Source organism: Colletotrichum aenigma (genome assembly GCF_013390185.1).
Source record: "Colletotrichum aenigma strain Cg56 chromosome Unknown KSG_Cg56_contig03, whole genome shotgun sequence".
Taxonomy (NCBI): Eukaryota; Fungi; Ascomycota; class Sordariomycetes; order Glomerellales; family Glomerellaceae; genus Colletotrichum; species Colletotrichum aenigma.
In genome coordinates, this window is record NW_023500909.1 from 3016048 (window position 1) to 3036186 (window position 20139).

Genomic DNA, 20139 nt, shown 5'->3' on the forward strand with positions numbered 1-20139 from the left:
GCCCGACAAAGTTCGTTCAGTGCTCGTCAGTTGCAACAGGCTTAAGCTTGATTGTGAGTAGGTAAATGGATGACGGATGGTTCCTGAATTTAAACAAGCCGATAAAACGAAACGGCCGGTGTGCGTTCACAGCATGGGGCTTCCCTTCTGCAATGACGGTTCCAAACCGTCCTGGGGACGTCTCTGAATCGCTAGCGAAATCCTCGCTTGGGACCAGGAGTGACTGTGCCTTGATCAAAAAGTGCCTCATTCTTCAGTCTCTCTGCAGGTCGCCTCGAGCGAAGGATCGAGGTGTCCAGCGAGACCTGCTTACGAACAACCCGAATCTGGCAAGTCGCCGGGATACCGTGGACAGGAGAAACCCACGGCAATCTTTTATACTTGCGCATCTCCCATCGCATCCAACCGCGCACTAAACGCTGGCCCGACTCAAGGTAGTGTTGGCCGTGTGGATCAAGCGGCGAATGGCAAAACCGCCAAGTGGACCTCGTGGAGAAGGATAAGAAGAAAAGACGCGAGTTGAAGAAGCCGGAAGAGAAAGAAACCGGACTGGACTCTTGACTTGACTCAGTCGGCCGAGCTTGACGTACTGTGCGGTGAGAACGGTTCGTCCAAACGTGAGCTGATGTATCTGCTTGCACCTGCTGAGAAGAGGAAATCAACTGGTAGCAGGGCAACTTTCCCCAAGGCAGACCTACCTCCGCGGGATGTTGATGCGCAGATACTGCGGTTGGTCGAAAGACCGTCTAGCCGACTTGACCGGGCATCTTGCGCCGGTCAGGTCGGCATACCACCACAACCCAACGTCGACCAGGACCGAGATGACAACGACATGCATGGCAAGGGTCGGGGCTACTGTGCCTGGGCGAAGCATGCGGGGGCCGCCATCTCGGCCAAGGAGCCAGTGCTCCAGACTCCGATTTCCAACGTCCAGCCACTCAACGGCCGCCAATCTGAACTGGATCCATGAGATCCTTGACCAGGCCGAGTCGAAGTGGAGCTGAAGTTGCATATCGAGGTGGACAACGAGGGTTGGATCACTGTAGCATTCTGCCTTCCTTCTCCGAGCCGTGTTGGTGTAAGACTTTTTGCCGTTCCTCGGCGCCGTATCACTCTGCTCGTCGCCTCTTCCTTGCCTCTCGCCCAATTCCATTCAGGCTGGCATTGTTCATCTCCCTCAAGGGGTTCTACTCAAGTAATTCTCTGGCTGCTGTAATCAAAGGAGGACTGTGACCCAGTGAATGATGCCTGCTGTGCATCCGCCGCCCGTTGCGCCCATCCAGGACCTCGCCCGTCGATAGTCGCTCCTTTTCGTGTCTTCGCCCCCAATCTTGACTTCTGCGAGTGGAATAGTTCTAGAAGAGCCCTGCAAATATTGTATCTTGGCCGTGGATGCGTTGCCCTGCGTCAATTTGTATACGAACAAAGCGTACAACCGACTATTGTCATTCAGCCTCCACAAAAAACAATTCCCTTTGCCGGCCGCATCATTCGATCTCGTTGGTGGCATTGCGAAGCCATTTCCGTTGTTGGTCTTGCAGTGTCCACCGAATCGGGCTCTAGTCCAACCGTCCAGTCTAGCGTTCCATTGCTCATCTCGGTCTCCACGCGTTCACCCCGCTGCCACCGTTGTCGACCACGAAGTTTTGATATATTTGATGCGCCTCTTCCCGCCTTGGTGGTCATCTCTCACACACCCATTCGTCCGTTAGCAGCCCTTCGCGTCTGAATCCACGTGGTAATCATGTATTCGACGCGCTCTGTTTGGACGGCGGCTCTGCTGTCCGTCAGTCAGCTGGTCTCGGCCCAGACGATCAAGGTCGATGGCCAAGAAATTGGTGAGCACTTCTGGGTGTGTGTTGCTTCGACCAGGACTCTCTCCAACTGACGATCTCTCAGCTGCCGATAACTCCACCGTCGCTCCGGCCGCGGAGGTTGCTAACGTCGCCGTCGCAAGCACATCTGCTGGTCTCAACGACCAAGAGAAGGTTCAGCTGACCGATGCTGTCCTCGCCAACCTGACGGCCCTCGAGTTGTCCAACATCTCCCTCTTTGGCTTCGATGATGCCACCTCGGTCAATAAGAGATCTCTCTTCGGCCGATGCAAGACCTATCCAGGAGACATCCTATACCCCAACAGCCTGATATGGGGTGTCTTCGACCTCCTTCTCGGTGGTGCTCTCACCAAGACCATCCCCGAAGCCTCTGTGTGCTATGACGACTTTGGCAACTATGATGAGGCAAAATGCGCTTTCCTGACCACAAACTGGGTCAACGGCTCGTATTACCACACCGAGGATCCCACTGCCATCAATGCTGTCCTCTTCGAAGGATTGAACTGCATGCCTCCGACCCTCAACGTCGGCGAGACTAGCTGCAAGGTTGGCGGTCTGCCTTCCTATGTTGTCGAGGCGACCACCGTGGCTCACGTTCAACTGGCCATCAACTTCGCCCGCAACCTCAACCTCCGCCTTGTCGTCAAGAACACCGGACATGACTTCGGTGCCAAGTCCACCGGTGCTGGCTCGCTGTCCATCTGGACCCACAACTTCAACGAGATCAAGTTCTTCGAGAGCTACAAGCAGGACTCCTACAGTGGTCCTGCCTTTAAGCTCGGTGCAGGTGTTCGGGCTTTCGAGGTCTATGAGGCAGCAAACAAGAACGGCGTCACTGCCATCGGTGGCGAAGGTCAGACCGTTGGTGTCATGGGTGGCTACGTCCAGGGAGGTGGCCACAGTCCTTTGTCCGGCCTCTACGGCATGGCTGCCGATAATGTTCTTTCTTTTGAAGTCGTCACTGCTGATGGCCGTTTCGTGACTGCCAGCGAGTCTGAAAACACGGACCTCTTCTGGGCCATCCGCGGTGGTGGTGGCTCAACGTACGGTGTCGTGACATCTGCCGTCGTTAAGGCTTACCCCAAGATGAAGGTCAGCACCGCCACCTTTGCCTTCTCGACTGGCGACAATGTGACCACCGACCAGTTCTGGACCGCACTGCGCCTCTACTTCGATGGCTTCATCGAGTATGCTGTCGACAATGCCAACTACGGATACTTCCGTATTCAGAACCTCGGCACCTCTTTCGCCTTCGACATGGGCCCTTGGTGGGCGCCCAACATGACAGAGGCGGAGCTCCGCAACTTGACGGCGCCTCTTCTCGCAAAGTGGGCTGAGATTGGCCTCAACGTCGAGCCCGTCTATGCAGAGTACGAAAACTTTTATGATGCCTGGTCTGTCTCATTCCCTCTCGAGCCCTGGGGATCCAACGCGATTCGCCAAGCCAGTCGTCTCTTTCCCAAGGCCAATTGGGAGGACGAGACCAAGCTGAACGCCACCTTCGAAGCCATCAAGTCCGTTGTCGAGGACGGTGGCTACATCGTCGCCTTCAACATCTTTGCCGCACCTGAGGGATACCCCGACAACGCCGTCAACTCTGCTTGGCGCGAGACTGTGATGCATTGCATCACGGCCGCCCTTTGGGATCCCACGGCCGACGAGCCTGTCATCAAGAACGCCAGTGACACCCTCACTTTCGACTGGATGCAACGTTTCCGCGACGTTTCGCCCGGCGCCGGCGCGTACATGTCCGAGTCGGACTACATTGAGCCCGACTTCACCCAGGCCTTCTGGGGTACCAAGTACGACAAGGCTCTCGAGCTCAAGAAGAGGTTTGATCCCAACGACGTTTTCTACGCACAGAACGGCGTCGGATCCGAAAACTGGGAGATGTCGGAGATGATTATGGGCAACTTGCCCTCTCAGAACAGCAAGTTGTGCCGCAAAGGGTAGTTGATTGGCGTGTAGGATATTGTATCATTTTGAGGGCATCGTCTCCTCATTTCTCTGTAAATATTGTCGCTGTATATAACAAGGCCAATTCGCGCCACTTGCAGCCTAAACCAACATTAGTAGATGATCTCAACGCCCGAGAATAGCAAAGTTTAAACCATGTAGACTTCAAGATACTGATATTCAAACCTTTGAAAGATGAATTTGCGGCTTATGTTGACGGTTTTAGCGTCGTTCTTCTCGTTTATTCTGTGGCTATACTCTCCTTACCGCCGTCGTCGTCGTCGCTGCTTCGTTGTTGTAATCTTTGCTGTTATCGCTGTCTATCTTCGTCCTTCCCATTAGAGTCACCAAGTACACAGAAAATGTAGTCAACTAGACACAGGAAAATGAGGCGGTCCCTTCCGATCTCTTGCAATATACGGCGACGTTGTAATTCGTATGCCCAGGTTGGATGAAGCTTGGCAGGAAGGTGCTGCAGTGTGGCTCAGTGGCGGAGACGTACCTGACTGCGCGCCCCACTTTCAATTTCACGCTAAACCGTACCCGGACAGGCGCATAACCTGCCTCTGAATTTCAAGGTGACATCTCCCCCAAACTCTTCAACCATAGCTTCACGAACGAGCCGTCGTCCATCATGGCTTCCATCGCCGCATCTCTGGCCGCGGCCCTCCCGAAACCCAAGTACACCGGCGAAGATGAAGAGGTTCCATCACGCGCTCAGCAACGCGGCCCGCGTATCGTAGGCGCCGGTCAGCTCGATGAGACCCAGATTGTGCTGAAGAGATCCGGTCCTCCACCGTACGGGCAACGCGCAGGATGGCGCCCTCGAGGCCCCGAAGACTTTGGCGATGGTGGCGCGTTCCCCGAGATTCCGGTTGCACAGTACCCGCAAGATATGGGAAAGAAGGGAGCGTCAGCAAGCAACGCGCTCGCCATCCAGGTCGACGCCGACGGAAAGCTCGACTACGGCGCCATCGCGCGTCAGGGCCACAGCGAGGACAGAATCGTGCACACCTCATTTAAGGACCTTATTCCCCTCCGCCAACGCGCCGACGCGGGCGAGATCGACCTTAGCCGACCGAGTGAAGAAGAAGTTGCTGCGACTGCAGAAAAAACAAAGAATGCACTGGCAGCGTTGGTCAGCGGCGCAGTGGCGGCGCAGAAGCCCAAGAATGTCAATGTTGGAAACCGCAAGGACCCGACATTTGTGCGGTACACGCCGGCAAACCAGATGGGCGACAACTCCAAGAAGCAAGATCGCATCATGAAGATTGTGGAAAGGCAACGGGACCCGATGGAGCCCCCAAAGTTCAAGCACAAGAAGATCCCCCGCGGACCACCGAGCCCTCCTCCTCCAGTCCTGAGATCACCGCCACGAAAGCTGACGGCCAAGGACCAGGAGGACTGGCGTATACCCCCGCCAGTGTCGAACTGGAAGAACCCCAAGGGTTTCACAGTGCCCCTGGACAAGAGATTGGCAGCCGACGGCCGAGGTCTCCAGGATGTGGCAATCAACGACAAGTTTGCGCAGTTCTCTGAAGCGCTGTACGTTGCCGACAGACACGCTCGCGAAGAAGTCAGACAGCGCGCGGCCATGCAGCAGAGACTTGCGGAGAAGGAGAAGGCGCAAAAGGAGGAGAACCTGAGGATGCTGGCGCAGAAGGCTCGCGAAGAGCGCGCCGGTGCCGGTCGACGCGACTCAAGGTCAAGGTCACGATCGCGCAGCTACAGCGGCTCTGACTCGGAAGACTCGGACGGCTCAGAGGACTCTGAAGTGCGAGAGAGAGAGAGGGCCAGAAAGGAAAGGATGCGCGAGGAGGAAAGGAAGCTACGTCAGTCACGGATGGGAGCCGAGAGGAGGGTCCAAGTCATGGCCAGGGAGCAAAACCGGGATATCTCTGAAAAGATTGCGCTCGGCCTTGCGAAACCCACACAGTCCAAGGAGACGATGTACGATTCAAGACTCTTCAACCAGACCAGCGGCTTTGACAGCGGCTTCAACGAGGACAACCCTTACGACAAGCCGCTGTTTGCGGCACAAGAAGTCATCAACAATATCTACCGCCCTCGGGCCAACATGGACGACGAAGAGGATGAGGCCGCGGGCGACAAGGAGATGGCCAAGATTCAAAAGTCCAGCCGCTTCGGCGAGGCCCTCGGCAGAGGAACATTCAAGGGCACAGAAGATGTCGAGGTAAGCTTGCCAGCTCGCAGCGCAACGAAGACGAAAGCTAACAAGTCTGCTTTACAGGAAAGGGAGGGACCAGTACAGTTCGAAAAGGACGCGGGAGACCCCTTCAACGTTGACAAGTTTTTGTCCGAGGTGGAGCAGAGTTCATCGTCCAAGAGAGGATACGGACTCAATGACGAAGAATCCCGGCAGTCAAAGCGGGCCCGAGTAGAAGAAGACGAGGATTAAAGGGCAGGGACTAGCACCAGGCAGCAGGCTTGTTCGGCGCGGCGGAACGCAGACGGCCATCGAGATGGCGACTCGTTGAGGCATGGTGGAAAAATAGGCACGCGTGAAGACAGCGACGATGTTGAGAAATCAGGGCGGAGAGCATAATGCAGAAAAAGAATTTGGTGAGCTCCGTACAGAAGTCGGTGCGAGCTAAGACGAAGAACCATTGGACGATTGCGTGGTGTAACCAATGTTCTAGGGCGAAGAGGCAAGGGGTGAAAGCCGACTGGCCAGTCCGCAGCGACGTTGACGGTTTCAAAGCCTCGAGATTCATGCGGGATCGTTTGGCTCAGCAAGCTCAAAGCCGAGAACCGGACGAGGCGGACACTTTTTTTTCTTTTCTGGCATGCTCGCCAGACGATCCGGGTTCGTGCCAGACAGGCAGGCTTGATGGTTCGGTAAAACTTGTCAGAGTTGGGTGTGTCGGGCTCAAGTGATAGTCAGGGTCGACGAGGACGGCGCCGCGGGTGGTCATTGGCTGCGTCAATGTTCGGAAGCAACAGTCAAGACATCAGGCGGGCAGGGGTTGGTTGGGTTTGGGGCGCTTGAAGGGGGGGAAAGTTGAGACGAAGATCAGGCAGGGTGGGAAACGTGGGACATGGAGCAGTGGACGTTCCGGCCTATATTTGTTGTCCATAGCTTGATTGACGGCTTGTTGAAACAGTTGTAGTGGTTCCCTCTCGCTCTCTCTTTTTTGATTCTTGTGTTAAGCTCTGGGTCGGAGACTATAGCAGCGTTGGCCAAGAACCAACCGATGCCGATGATGTGACGATGCTAGTCAACCACTTTCCAAGTTCCAGCAGGTTGGATTGGAGCAAAAGGGTAAGGGCGAGAGGCAGGGGGGAAGTCATGAATGGGGAAAGTTGGCCACAGCTGAAGCATCGCGAGCTTACCAGCCAGAAGAGTGCGCCATTCTGGTAAGCTTAATTTCTGGAGTTCGGCATCGAGATGCGGCTGTTGGCTTGTTCGAGTCGAGAGTTGAGACTCAGAGTTTTGAGGCTTACTTCTGAGATTTTGGCTTTCTCGGCAGCGTTCGCCAGCAGTTCCGATGCAGCCTCAGCCCACCAACTCGTAGAGACCAGGTTTGCGAGAGCTGATCGACTCGGTTCATATGTGAGCGTTCCCCTTCCCCCAACCCTTCTTCTTGTCCATTGAGTTCCTGGTTGCACGAGCGGCAGCGGGCAAGTCAAGCCTGATCCGAATGCGGGATTCCAAGCGCAGATCGACACGAGATGTTGGGTTCTGTCAGCGGGCTGATGTCCATTCATGCGGCGGAGCCCTTGCGGATACATGAGGAGAGGGCAACAACTACCGCAGTATGGAGACAGCTAACAGGTAAGTTTTTATTATTCCAATTTTTTCAGAGTTATTTTCTTCTCTTTTCCCTGTGCCTGGCGAGACAAGAGCAACGTTGAGACTTTTTGATGGTGGAGTTTAGAGAGACTGGAATGGAAGACAGGACTGATGGCCCAAGACTTCGGTTGGCTTCAGCGCCCAACTTGGCTCCTGTCGCCAAGCCCCTTAGCCCAGGTGCGCTGTTCGCCCCGTACGCCATGGCAGTGTGGCACCTGCAGGCGGCGCGCTTTGAGGCGCTATGAAGTGTCGATCGAGCCCGGCTGCATCATCCGAGTTCAACGTCAAGCCTTTCTTTTGCTTCTTGTTCCTGCATCAGCAGTTCGGACTCGTTTTCTAGTAGCACTGACCGGGCGCCAGCCAACACACACTCTCGCCGAGGGACATAGATCAAGCCGAGGCAGGTGTTCTCATCTTTCCGTTCCATCTCCATGAACGAACGGCGAAGCTGAGATCCGGCCGAAGTCAACCTGACCTCCTCCCGCCCAGCTGAAGAAAAGCTTGGTTCCTCCTCGTGGAGTCAGTCGTGGAGTGTGTGGATGGATGAGCAGCAGAACTCCGCCAGGGACGAAGACCCCGGCCGGCAGTCCCCCATTCCATCCCATCTATGTTTCTCATTCCTCGCTACCTGCCGCGCTCTAGCAAGATCCCACTCCAGAGACCAAGACAGGACCCTGTAACGACGTGCTGCACGTCCACTTCAGATGTTCCGTCGCTGTCCTCTTTTGCCCCTTCCTTCATGCCCGAGAGGTGTCTCTGGCCCCAAAGCATGAACAAGAAGCTTCTTCCCAGACACGACACCCCGGACGCACCGGCCAGCCATCAGCGGCCAGCATGACAGACTTGACTTTTGCGATGCACCTCAGGTCTGAGTCCACTACACACCAAAACCCCGGCCTGTCAAGGTTCGTGTAGAGAGTGTCACTGTCCGCCCTGGCTCAATGCTCTGCAGAAGCCTGCGAGGCATGCCTGGCCTGGTCTCGTCTTGTCTGGTGTGGTCTGGCAGTGTCTGTCGTCTGGCCTCTCCACGACCACCACCTGCAAACTAGCTCCCGAAGCTCTCGTGGTCGGCGCCGTCATCCAGTTGCATCCGAGCCCGAACTTGGCGTCCGGCGGCGGTGCCAGTCGTTCTTTTGTTTCCTTATGCCTAACCCCTGGCATCTGCGAGCGTCCAGGGTATCACCCATACCTCGGACGCACTGCTGAAGCTCAATTGCCAAGTTGGCGGTTACTTGTTGGGCACCTTGTATCATGTCTCTGCCCCCCGCGTCGTGGCCTCGGCGGCGAACTTTGTCGTGTCTTTGACGGAGGAGCCCACGACGATGCTTATTTCTTTCCGGTCTGCCCACCTCCGGTTCGTCCAGGCCTCGTTCCGTTCCCTCATCTCTTCTCGTCGTCGTTAATTTTGGTACCGGGCGTTTACACTACCTTCCATTTTAATATCTCTCCATAATTTCATTTCATGCCTCTGCGAGGACTGCGCCGCCTTCACATTCAGCTACCACACCAACCCCGTCCAAAGTACCCATATCTCCATCGTTGCCCGCGCTCACCGAGCCACGGTTCATCCCCCCGGCATACCACGCCATATTATACTAGCCCGAAAGCTGGCTCAATAATACGAGAATCCCGCGCCTTAGACTCACAGCAGCGCGCTCTTCACAGTTCCCCCCTGATGCGAGACGTATCGGCATCCCCTGCAGACACACTTGGAGTCGGGCAACTGGACTAGTCCCATTGGGCCCAGGTTGTTAGAGCGATCCACCACCAGCAACGTACACGCGTACGTAGTACGTATGATAGGCGTAATCGTCGGACGCTCTGATTTTAAATCGGGGAGCGTATCAGCTTGAAGACGATGGTTCCAAATCTGGGGCCAAACTCATCACTCGGCTACACTCCGTTCGAATACTGGAAGGGCCCGAAACCTGTCATTCCCAGGCCAAAACGCAAATCAAGAGCCGTCGCCCTCGATCTAGAACCGCTGCTTCCCACCCCCACACCGGGCCCGAGGCCTCGCGCTGCCGCAACATGGCCCGGTCAACATGGCCTGAAGAAACCTCAACGCTCTCCTCCTCCCCCGAGTGCCTTCGTGGCGCAGCCACACTCGTTCATCGCCTCGCCCAATAAGGCGAAACCTTTTGCGGAGATTCTCGTCGTCCCCCCAAAGGTCCTGGTGCATCCACTTTTTCGAGACGAGATAAAGACCCCAGACTGGCCCAGGGGATTCTCCCCGTACCCGGACTCAATGAACGACTCGACTTACAACATCATGGGCGAATACGGTTTTTCGAACGAGCGCCTCGCCCAGAAGCCCGCCACCGCGTGGTGGGATCCTAGAGGGTGGACGAAGCGTATCTGGGCTGGTGTTAGTGCCGCCATCATCATTCTCATCGTTATCATCGTCGCCGTCGCCGTCACCCAGGCCAACGCCAACCGATACCCAGACTACTCCAAGCTGTCGTATACACTGAGTGACACATGTACGAATCAACCATGCGAGGACTCCTCACCAGAAATCCCCGACTGATGAAAATTGGAAACCCCAACACAGACTCTGGAGAGGACTTTTTTGACAAGTTCAACTACTTCAACACATATGACCCAAGTGTGTTCCACTCACACTCGACTGCCCGGCGCAGCAGCATACTAACTGAGCCCGACAGCGGGAGGAATGGTTCACTACGTCGGCTCAGCTGAGGCGGCATCACGGGTACATTCAACACCACTCCTACTTGACGTAACATCAAACTGAACACCAGCCAAAAAAGAACCTGACGTACGCCACCTCCGACACAGCGGTGCTCCGTGTCGACAGCACCACCGGCAATAGCTCCACCCCGGATGCTTCGACCGGCCGCTTCTCCGTCCGCGTCGAGTCCAAGACGCAGTACAACAAGGGCCTCTTCGTCTTCGACGTCAAGCACACCCCGTACGGGTGCGCCTCCTGGCCGGCGCTGTGGTTCTCGGACCCCAACAACTGGCCCGACTACGGCGAGATCGACGTCATGGAGGCCATCAACCAGGGCACCGACGGCAACCAGATGACGCTGCACACCACTTCGGGCTGCAAGATGGACGTTAAGCGCAAGCAAACGGGCAGCGTCCTCGAGACGGACTGCAAGAACTCGACAAACTCCAACGCCGGTTGCGGCGTCGAGGGCACCACCTCCTCGTACGGCGCCGCCTTCAACAAGGGCGGCGGCGGCTACATGGCCATGGAGTGGCGCGAGGAGGGCATTCGCGTGTGGCAGTTTGCCCGCTCCAGTGCGCCGTCCGACATCACGAACAGCTCGCCGGACCCGAGCGCCTGGGGCGAGGCCCTCGCCGACTTCCCCAACACGTCCTGCGACATGTCGTCGCACTTCAAGAACCAGTCGCTCATCATCAACATTGATGTCTGCGGCTCGCTCGTCGAGGCCAAGTACGCCGACTCGGGCTGCGGCGGCACGAGCTGCTCCGACTTTCAGGCCAACAACCCCAGCGCCTTCGAGACGGCGTACTGGGAGTTTGGAACCTTCAAGTTCTACTCGGCTTCGTGATGTGATAGACTACTAAAAAAAGGGATATGTTCATACTGGAAAACACTGTTTCACGATATAAAGCATGAGATGATTGCCACCGAGGCAGGTCACCGGTGGCTGAAATGATCGTACCGGGCGGGCGATCAATGACCTTTTGACTTTCAATGAGCGAGCGAGCCTTTCGAACATTCTTGTGGTTTTACACTCGAGAGGCAGGGATTTTCTACATGTAAGACCAAAAAGGGCGGACGCAAAAGTCCTGCAACAAAAGTTCATAGTTCTTTCACCATTTCAGAATGGCTGCGGACTTAATGTCTAGAATGGTCTTGTGTCTATATATTACAATTCACTTCTCGCAACCGCAAGAAACTTGTGCCTTTTGTCGTCAAGTGACATGATACACACACCGAAAGTGAGGAGTTTTGGTCCCAACCCATCATCATACAAGAAATGCTGCCTGCCACAGCCCGGGGAAAGAAAAAGTCAAAGTGGAGAGGTCCCTTGAAGTCTATCATCCCTCCCCCCGTCGAAGCCTCCATCCCGAAGAGGCTCCCCTTGAACGCCATGCAATGCAAACAATGTGAAGCCGTCACCACCCCCTTTTTTTTTTCATACACTCCCATACCACCCATCTACTCGTCCTTCGGACTCCTCATGTACGCGTCAATCGCCGCGCTAAACGCCGCAAACGCAACGCACCCGCCCAGCGCCGCCTGCGGCCCCGCGTTCTTGGCCAGGATCCCGCCCGTCAGGCACCCCGCCGCCACGCCGTTGCCCAGGTCGTTCTTGGCCCGCAGCCCCTCGATCCCGCACTCGATGCCCGCGAACAGCGCGCCCACCTTTCCAAAGTTCTTGGCCATGCTGTACGACCGCGTCCCCATGTCCTTGAACCCCACCCGCAGCTGCTGCCGCAGCGGCAGCTCCGCGATGGGCGTCGTCGTCGGCTTGCCGTCGATCGTCGCCGTGTGGAAGGGTGTGTCGTAGGACATCTGTTTTGTTTCGTTAGCCAATCTCTCTCGTTCTGGCGAAAGACCTCGTGGAGGGGAGAAGAGAGTGGGGAGGGGAGCTTACGGAGGCCATGAACATGCCAAACAGTCCACCCATGCCGAATCCCATCACACCAGACATGACGCTCTTTGTCCAGCAGTTCTCCATGAAATTTTGCATCTACAACGGATCGTCAGTGTTTTGCTCCTCTCACAGTTGCGCAAATGTCCACACGTACAGCTGCCATCTGCGGATCCGAGGGACCCATTGCCGCATCGGCTGGCGATCCCGCCTGAGGGCCAACACCGGGGAAACTCATGATGAATGAATCGATCGATGTTTCGCGATAGGGAGGAACGTTGCTCGAAGCGCGATAGTTGAATGCGATCGCGACGCGTGGAAGACGAGGTTCGCGGGAGTTGACGGATCACCAAAACTCTGCCGCAGCAAACCACTCAGCGTTCTCGATGGCAAAAGATAAATTTCTTATCTTATCGGATTTGGGTCCAGTGGCACGTGCTTCTCCGACCGGCCTCCGAGCGGTCGCTCCCGAAGTTGGTGGGGTCCCTCCGGGCATTCTCCGTGCGTCGCCCAAGTCAGTAAACACAACATCATCACTCGTGCTGGACAACAACACTCGTTTCAACGTCTTAAAATGAGCTACAAGAAGTCTGCCTCTATCGCGTGGGCACGGAATGAATCGCCCGCAATGACCCCGCTCGGCCTATCATATGAATGCCTATTGGTCAAAATAAGAGTTGAGACCAATCCTGCCCGTCTTCGGCTCCAACTTCCGTCCAGCCATAATTGACTGCAGTTTATCGATACCACTCCGAGATGCAGCATCGGACGTGATTCTAATAACTTCAACCTGTTTCATGGGCATCCAATTCTGCAGCAAGAGGAAACGTTTACCGCAAGAACAGGTCGCCAACGCCGTTCCTAAGTGTTCTCGTCCGGTCAACATGGTCCAGGCCGAGGAAGTCGTCGTCGTTTGTCGCAATGTCCCAGAGTACGTCGTCTGCCCAGTGTCAGAATCACAATCACAAACAAAGGCAATCAGCTATCTTACCATCCTGAAGGTATTGTGGCTTGGAGAAGTGCGATCTCTTAACCACCGCAAACTTGATCTTCTCGAAGCTCTTGCCCTTGAAGCCAGTCCTCTTCTCGAGACGCTTTTTGGTCTCTGCAAACGGTTCGCTCTGTGTCATGTTAGCATCAAATTCAATAAACAAATCAGGTGACGCGTACCTCAATGAGCAAGAATTTGAACGGAATGCCGTGGACTCTGTTCGGCTCATTCTGGAAGTGGAACACTTGGATGAAGTTGTTCGCCTCTTCCTCGTTGGCCTCTTCTTCAGGAACTCTCTCGGCGTAGACATTCGTGTAGTCGTTCATGCTGATAACAGGGTAGTCCCGCGGGAGTTCACGATAGAACTTGTGACTGCTGGTCTCATACACCCGGATGCGGCCTCCTTCAGCTTCCTCTGGGATACCCGCCTTCTTGACCAAGACCTGGATGAGGTCCTCAATGTTGCCATTCTTGGCGACAAGGAGATCGTATTGGTCCTATTTAGGGTTAGCGTCTCGCACAGCACTCTTTGAAAATTGTCTCACCTCTTTCGTGATGCCTTCGCTGAGCCATGTAATCTTGATACTCTTCTTGGTGTCCAACTCAGCCAAGCTCATGTCCAGGACTTCGAAATAGAAAGCATCTGTCCTTTGGCTTGTGCTAAGTTGGTTATAACCTGAAGGGTTGAGGATGAGTTGTAAGCTCTGATTGACACCGCGCTTGACAGTCGTCTTGGGGTTTCCCGTGGCCGAGTTGACGGTCCAGAAGCGAATGTGAGTGGCCGGCACACCTATTCTGTCCGCGACGCGTTCTGAGAGCATGTCGTAAGTGATCTTGGAGTTCAGAACCAGCTCGAAAGGCTGGTACTTTTCGGCGTTGCAACGTGTCGGGTGCGCGTGAAATTTGACAGTCTTCTTGTTGTGCAGGAAGTCGTAGTATTCCCGCGCGTCGTCAAACCGGTCCGATTTCTTGACAGGCTGCTCTGGTGTTTGCTTGTCCTTATCGCCCAACCCCAGATGCTTCTCCAGAATGTTCTTATCACTCTTGCGCTCAGTGGTTTTTTGGAAGCAAATGATGTCACCGTCCTGTAGCTCTGCGGCTTTGAGAGACTGCTTAGCCTTCAAAGCCTCGATCATGGTTGGCTTGATCTCCTCCCACAGTGAGATCTTCTCATCGGACGGCAGCTTGTCGCCCCAGCCCATCTTCTTCATAATGATCGGCACCAGCTCCTCGACCTTCTTCTCCTTACTAATATAGACGTGGCCGATGCCGTTCAATGACTGCTCTTCAACATCGAAGTGCTTGAGGAAGAGTAGGATCAAATCGTTCTTTACAACAACCCCGTTGAGCTGGCTTTGATAAGTCGGCCAGATTGCTTCGCCTTCAGGTGTAGTCTCCTCGGCGACCTCGGCCCAAACTCTCAAGGACTGGTCCCGGTGCGCGGCAGCCCTCTGGAAGGTCTCCTCCACCGTAGGGCGAAGATCCATGATGGGTTGATCGGGACGAATCGTCTTGTTCTGGCGGTTGACCATTATCCACAGTCGGATCTTGCGGGGATCTTCGTCAATATCCTTCGCAATCGTCGCTACCAGCTCTTCCATCGCAGACTGACGAAGTACCCTGTAGGAGCGGGGGGCGGCCTCTGTCTCGGCTTGGTCCGGCTCAAACGAGGTCAGATCCGTGCCGCCATGCTTCTGGAAGCTCTGCTCCGTGATGACCTTAACACCAATGTAAAGATGCTGCTCCTCCTTTTCCTTACGCTTCGCCTCTCTGAGGGCGGTTTCCTCCTCAAACCTGGTTCGGAGATGCATAGGAATGTCGTCCTTTGTGACAGGGCAAAGAATGTTGTCGAGGCGGGTTTTGCGAATATACACCAACATGTAAGCGCTGTTCTGGCGCAGAACTGGAGTCTTCTTCTGCATGGGGGCACGGAGGTAGGCGTTGGGGCTGGTCTTGTACTCTCCGCCAAAGTTCTCCTCCAAGACCTCACGCATTGTAGCCTTCGTGACCTTGTCGTCGTCGTACTTGTAGAACCATCCATCCTTTTCAGGCTTGAGGAAGGCATAGTAGTGGCCAGCGTTGAGGTCACCACTGTGAACAAGTACACCGTGCAGTTGGTACTCCCAAGACTCTGACCTGTCAGCGTCTTCGGACAGGTAAGGGGACGCATCGAAGTGCTCGGGGAACTCGTATCGGTCATTGATCTTCATCATCGTGTCGCGTTGAATATCGTACTCGAATCGCTTGAGCTGCAGGTGGAGGACGTTGGGGAAGCTCTGGAAGATCACACCCTTGTTGGCATCCTGAAGCTTGAACTCGTCGCCGGCAAAGTACTGGTTCTCGCCATCCATCTTCTCCACCTGAACATAGTCCTGGAAACTCTCCAAGAGGTTCTTATTTCCGCTCACGTTCAGCTGAATGTCCCAAAAGTCCTCGATACGGCTAGACTCGTAGTCGACGTTGATGCACGAGATGTAGGTCTTGATCTTACCGCTGAACATCTGAGGGAGAACATGTTCAGCTGGCGTGCCCTTCATTTTCTCCTCCATGCGTTCCATGAGCTTACGCGACAGCTCTTGAACATCTTGCTGTTCAAAAATGTGTCGCGTTTCCCACCCGAAAGATTTGGTCAGTTCATTGGTTCCGACAGCGGTCTCGGAGGTTTGGAGCTGGTAGAAAAGACGCTGGAGTGTGTATGCACTGTTGCTCATGCTCTCTTCTTCTTGCGTAGGGATTTCGTAAATCGCCTATGTTTGTTAGCTTGATACCGATGGGGTGGGAAATTTGCGACTCTACTTTTCGGAATGCGTTGGTAAAATACAAAGATTGGAGGAGAGAGTTGAGGTAGCACGTGGCACCTTGGTTGCGCAGACCGACATAGCCGGTTTCCTTCTTGGAGTCGTAGTTGTTGAAGTTGTGCCAGAGAACTCCCGTCTCGTCTTCGACGATGCGAACGTATGCCGTGATGTTGGCCGTCTCGTTCTCGCACAATGGTCGGTTGCCTGACTCCCAGGGAACATTGAACATCTTGCGAAGCTCCAGGAATCGAGTAAATCCCCAATCAGACTCCTCTTTGGTGAAGCGATGGTGAGCACAGTGATGGGTATATAATTTCGGGTCGTTCGGGTTCCATAGCACCAAAGCGAACTGCACGCAGCAGCTCCAGTTCTCGGGTATCTGAGTCGGCTCGAATCCATGCTCGAGGTAGATGGAGCACTGATCAACGTTATTGCCGTGCGGGAAGAGCAAGATACGCCTATGGAGGGTGGTTAGCTAGGTTGATGCGAGATGCGACGGGGAGTAGAAGCATACCATGGGTAGCCACCGGCTTCGAAGACGGGACCATGTTCTTTCTTGGACATTGACCTCCAGGACTCCACGGTCCATGTGTGATGGACATCTTCGAGGATGCGGGGCTCCTCGAGAAGTGGTGGGAAGATGACATCTTTCATGGCCTCATCTGGTCCGAGTTAGCCGGGGCAAGGTGTTTCGGCAGAGGATTGGGTGATCTCACAGTCGGTGGCTAGGGGCAGGTCTTGAAGCTGTTCGACCTCATTGTCGAGATTGTCTGGATTGATGATGGCGATGGGCTCCTTCTCGGAGTCGGGGCCGCCGGCGTATTCGTCGGTGTCCACCACCATCTCGTTCGGCGAGTGTATGTCGTTGTTATAGCTCTGTGTCGGTAGCGATGAGGGTTAGCTCAATTCAGGCTTGGCGGTATGGTAAATTAGGCGACGGGTGGGAGTGATGTCTGTCTGGAGAGGATGGCCGAGCAGCTTGTGGGCTTGGACTTTGGAGGATGGTGGGGTGAAAAGCAGGTGAAGCACATGGGACGTGCCGAGGGGAGATTGCAGCGACGAGGGCGGACTCAGCAGACGGGAAGCTCAAAGAACGGAGGCGAGAAACAATCGGGCAAGGGAAAGAGGGGCTGAATGGCAACTGAGTGGTTGTCGAGGCTTACCATGGTCTACAACTGTGGTGTGCAAGAGGATGCACAATGTCGCTGCCAGTGCCAGGGCCGGGGCCAAAGCCAGGAAAGTACAGCTGGACAGCGATTTGCGCCAGTGCTGCCTCGATGACGAAGTAGGAGCCGCGAAGGGCAGGCGGGCAGCGGATGATGGAAGGTAGCCGGCAGGCTGCGTTCAAAGACACGGGCACGGCGGGTGCAAGGAGTAATGGTGTCTTGGTGAGAAGGAATCAGCGTTGGAGTTGGTGTCGGCGAGGCAAGAGTAGTTGCATGAATTGCAGCCACGACCAGGAGGTGGAGGCGGGCGAGGCAAGACCTTGGCCTGGCTGTCTGGTACGGTAGGTAACCTAAGGTACCTACCTACCTCACCTTGCTTGGGTCGGTCTAGGTGTGAGCAGCAAGCAGCGTGTCCACGGTCGGTCTGCGTCGGTCGGTAGATGTCTGGCGGGCAGGTAAGGTACCTACAGTACTGACGCAAATGGTGGGATCCGGCCGCTGGGGCAGCAGGCACGAGACAGGTTGACGAGTTCGAGGCGATTACCAGTCAGCCCTCCTTCGTCCAGTGAGGGAGTTGCAGAGTACGTGACTAGACACTGAGCTTGAGCACTGCTTCTGCGGAAATCCAGTCGTCGTGGAGCAGGGAAGGAGAAGGAAAAAAAATAAGTTGGAGAGGGCGCAGTGTGTGGTGCCGCGACAGAGAGCAGCCCGTACAGTTGATTTGCTTGATCCTCTTCCTCCAGTGTCAGTGAAGTGTGAGAGGCAGCTCGATGGAGACGGGACGGGGACTGCGATGGAGACTTGGAGAAAGGTATCGCCTGTTAACGAAACGGGTTACGATGCTGGTTCAGCCTTGACAAAAGTGGATACCTGAGGAATCGCAGTCGAGGGCATTGCCCCGCTGTCAAGAGATCAGCCCAGCCAGTAGGACCTTTTTTATGCCCGCCTGGCTGGGCTCACCTCTCAACTCCACGCTGCCATGGAGCAAGGAAGCCCATCTCTGTGCATTCACTGCAGTGCGTACGCAGCAGGTAAGGTACCTTAGCGCAGCAGCACCGTCAATCAGTCGCCAGTTGCTGGGTGCTGTGCGGGCAGGCGGGACCACGCCCGGAGCAAAGCTGCCCTGCTGTTGCTCCACTCCCACTCCCCGGGCTCACCTCAGTCACCACACTACCTCCCGTCTGGTGCAGTGAGTGCTCCCACGAAATCAGCAGTTCCCCACCCCTCTCCAATGACGTTGCTGTGACCGCCAACATGGCTGCTTCGTTTTCTTTCATGTCTGCAAGCCACACGTCGTCTGTCCTTGGCTTAGCACGTTACCTCGCTTGAAGCGAGGCACGACTTGACACTGGTAATGCCGCCTGTTGCTGGGGTGAGCAGCACGACGCTCCCGATAGCCTTGCTGTAACAGCGGGCAAGTAGACAGGGCGAATGCCAACGCACTTTGCACTTTATTCGAAGCATCGGACATCAAGTCAATGTCCCTACTTAGGTTGGGAAAGCCTCTCTATTCGGCTGTTGCTGTTCCGTTTCCGGGTCGAATAACATCAGCACGCCAATTGTCCCTTGTGTCCCATCTCCCCTATTTCTCCTATGGTTGTCCCATTCTCACTTCCGTTCGATCTCTTCTTCAGCATCTCAGCATTTGGGTCCTCAACCCAAACGCAGACCTCAGACGATATCTCCAACTCATGACTAAGTGCACAGGCGTTCGATAACCTCACCTTAGCTTAGCTTTCCGAGTGCACAAGAGCTATCGATGCGAACCCCGACACTTCGGCCGAATTCAATGCTGCTTCTGTCTAAGCAACAGCTTACCATCTGGCACACCTTGGCTCTTGGACGTGCGCCTTCCCACAGCATTGGATGCACGTGAGCTCTTGCACCGAACATCGTTGGCGACGCTATTTGTTCTATCACGGAATCCTCTGGAGGCCAGCTTTGCAACTGTATAAACCTTACCTGATATCTGGGAGACGGTGCAGATGAGATCCAAGACGAGATCAGATGCGGCAGCCCACCTCAAAACTGCCCATTGCGGAACTCCTCCCGTCTGGAGGCTGCCGGTCAGTTGCAAATGTCACATCAACTACATCTGCCTCATGATTGGCAGCACAGCCGAGTAGAGATCCCGAGGCAATGCCTATTTCTCCCTCAGCGAACCCAACCATCGACTGCTTCCATCCCATCGCTCTTTCGCCCATGCTGTGATCCGGAAAAATAGGCCTCATACAGCTCCAGTGCAACCAGCTCATCAGGTCCGCTGTTAGCAGGAAAGAACCTCGTCTCAGTACGTCTTCGAAACAAGACAAGGTTGAGCCTTGTCACAGGGAAACAAACATCTGCCCACAACCATCTTGAACATGTGAAGACCTCTTCTTGCCTGGCTTGACTACCTATCACAACATCGACATTATCTCCTCCCGCGCTGGACAAGCGCCCAAGGCCTTAAACGACGCCTCACTCTACCTCTTTCGATGAATATGTGATTCTTCCCCTTGACCGAGCTGACATGTCTGGGAATCCGGTCTGTCAGGCGGGAGAAACGCACCTCCAAACAGCTCGTGCAGGGGCTCCATCCCGCCCCCCTCGGCCCAATCACGAACCGCCGCTACTACGCTAGACCAGGGATGCCCGTTACGGCAGTCCGCAGCGTGGTGCGCCGATTCCGCAGTGTGGGGTACCCGTTCCAGACCCTGCCAGTGCCTGCCCCAGGGTATCATTCAGCGGCCATTTCCTGCTGCGAGAGTCATCCAATCCGTCCACCACTTTTCAGGCCCCGTCCCTGGGAGACCACCAGACCATGAGCTTCAACAGCTGCCCAACCGTCCCTCGAAGATCCTAAAATTCGCTCATATACCCCTTCGCCCGACACTCCTACAGCTCCAGCTTTCCTCCCGCACCTCGAGTCCCGACAGCTCCTACAGCAGCTTCTGCTTGCTCCCTGCGCCGACGACTTTTCCCCAGAGATACTCCCCGCGCATGGA

At 55.3% G+C, this 20139-nt stretch overlaps 5 protein-coding genes across 5 annotated transcripts; 3 read left to right on the forward strand and 2 right to left on the reverse strand.

Moving 5' to 3' along the window:
- Positions 1-1744: 1744 nt before the first annotated feature.
- Positions 1745-3788, forward strand: CGCA056_v004772 (FAD-linked oxidoreductase ZEB1; the record flags this gene model as incomplete). The annotated part of the gene is made up of 2 exons (XM_037320027.1): positions 1745-1838; positions 1900-3788. The coding sequence occupies 2 exons, from the start codon at positions 1745-1747 to the stop codon at positions 3786-3788; spliced, it is 1983 nt and encodes a 660-aa protein (XP_037182385.1).
- A 637-nt stretch (positions 3789-4425) lies between these two features.
- prp45 (Pre-mRNA-processing protein 45) lies at positions 4426-6210 on the forward strand (the record flags this gene model as incomplete). The annotated part of the gene is made up of 2 exons (XM_037320028.1): positions 4426-5985; positions 6043-6210. The coding sequence occupies 2 exons, from the start codon at positions 4426-4428 to the stop codon at positions 6208-6210; spliced, it is 1728 nt and encodes a 575-aa protein (XP_037182384.1).
- Positions 6211-9463: 3253 nt separating this feature from the next.
- CGCA056_v004774 (putative glycosidase) lies at positions 9464-11147 on the forward strand (the record flags this gene model as incomplete). Its single annotated transcript, XM_037320029.1, has 4 exons — positions 9464-10088; positions 10160-10213; positions 10272-10318; positions 10377-11147. 4 exons carry the CDS (start codon positions 9464-9466, stop codon positions 11145-11147), a joined length of 1497 nt encoding a protein of 498 aa, XP_037182387.1.
- Positions 11148-11761: 614 nt separating this feature from the next.
- Positions 11762-12435, reverse strand: tim22 (Mitochondrial import inner membrane translocase subunit tim22; the record flags this gene model as incomplete). The annotated part of the gene is made up of 3 exons (XM_037320030.1): positions 11762-12118; positions 12201-12296; positions 12355-12435. 3 exons carry the CDS (start codon positions 12433-12435, stop codon positions 11762-11764), a joined length of 534 nt encoding a protein of 177 aa, XP_037182386.1.
- Positions 12436-13027: 592 nt separating this feature from the next.
- Positions 13028-16829, reverse strand: ubp21 (Ubiquitin carboxyl-terminal hydrolase 21; the record flags this gene model as incomplete). The annotated part of the gene is made up of 7 exons (XM_037320031.1): positions 13028-13137; positions 13189-13318; positions 13368-13685; positions 13734-15935; positions 15985-16444; positions 16501-16648; positions 16703-16829. The coding sequence occupies 7 exons, from the start codon at positions 16827-16829 to the stop codon at positions 13028-13030; spliced, it is 3495 nt and encodes a 1164-aa protein (XP_037182389.1).
- Between the last annotated feature and the right edge of the window lie 3310 nt (positions 16830-20139).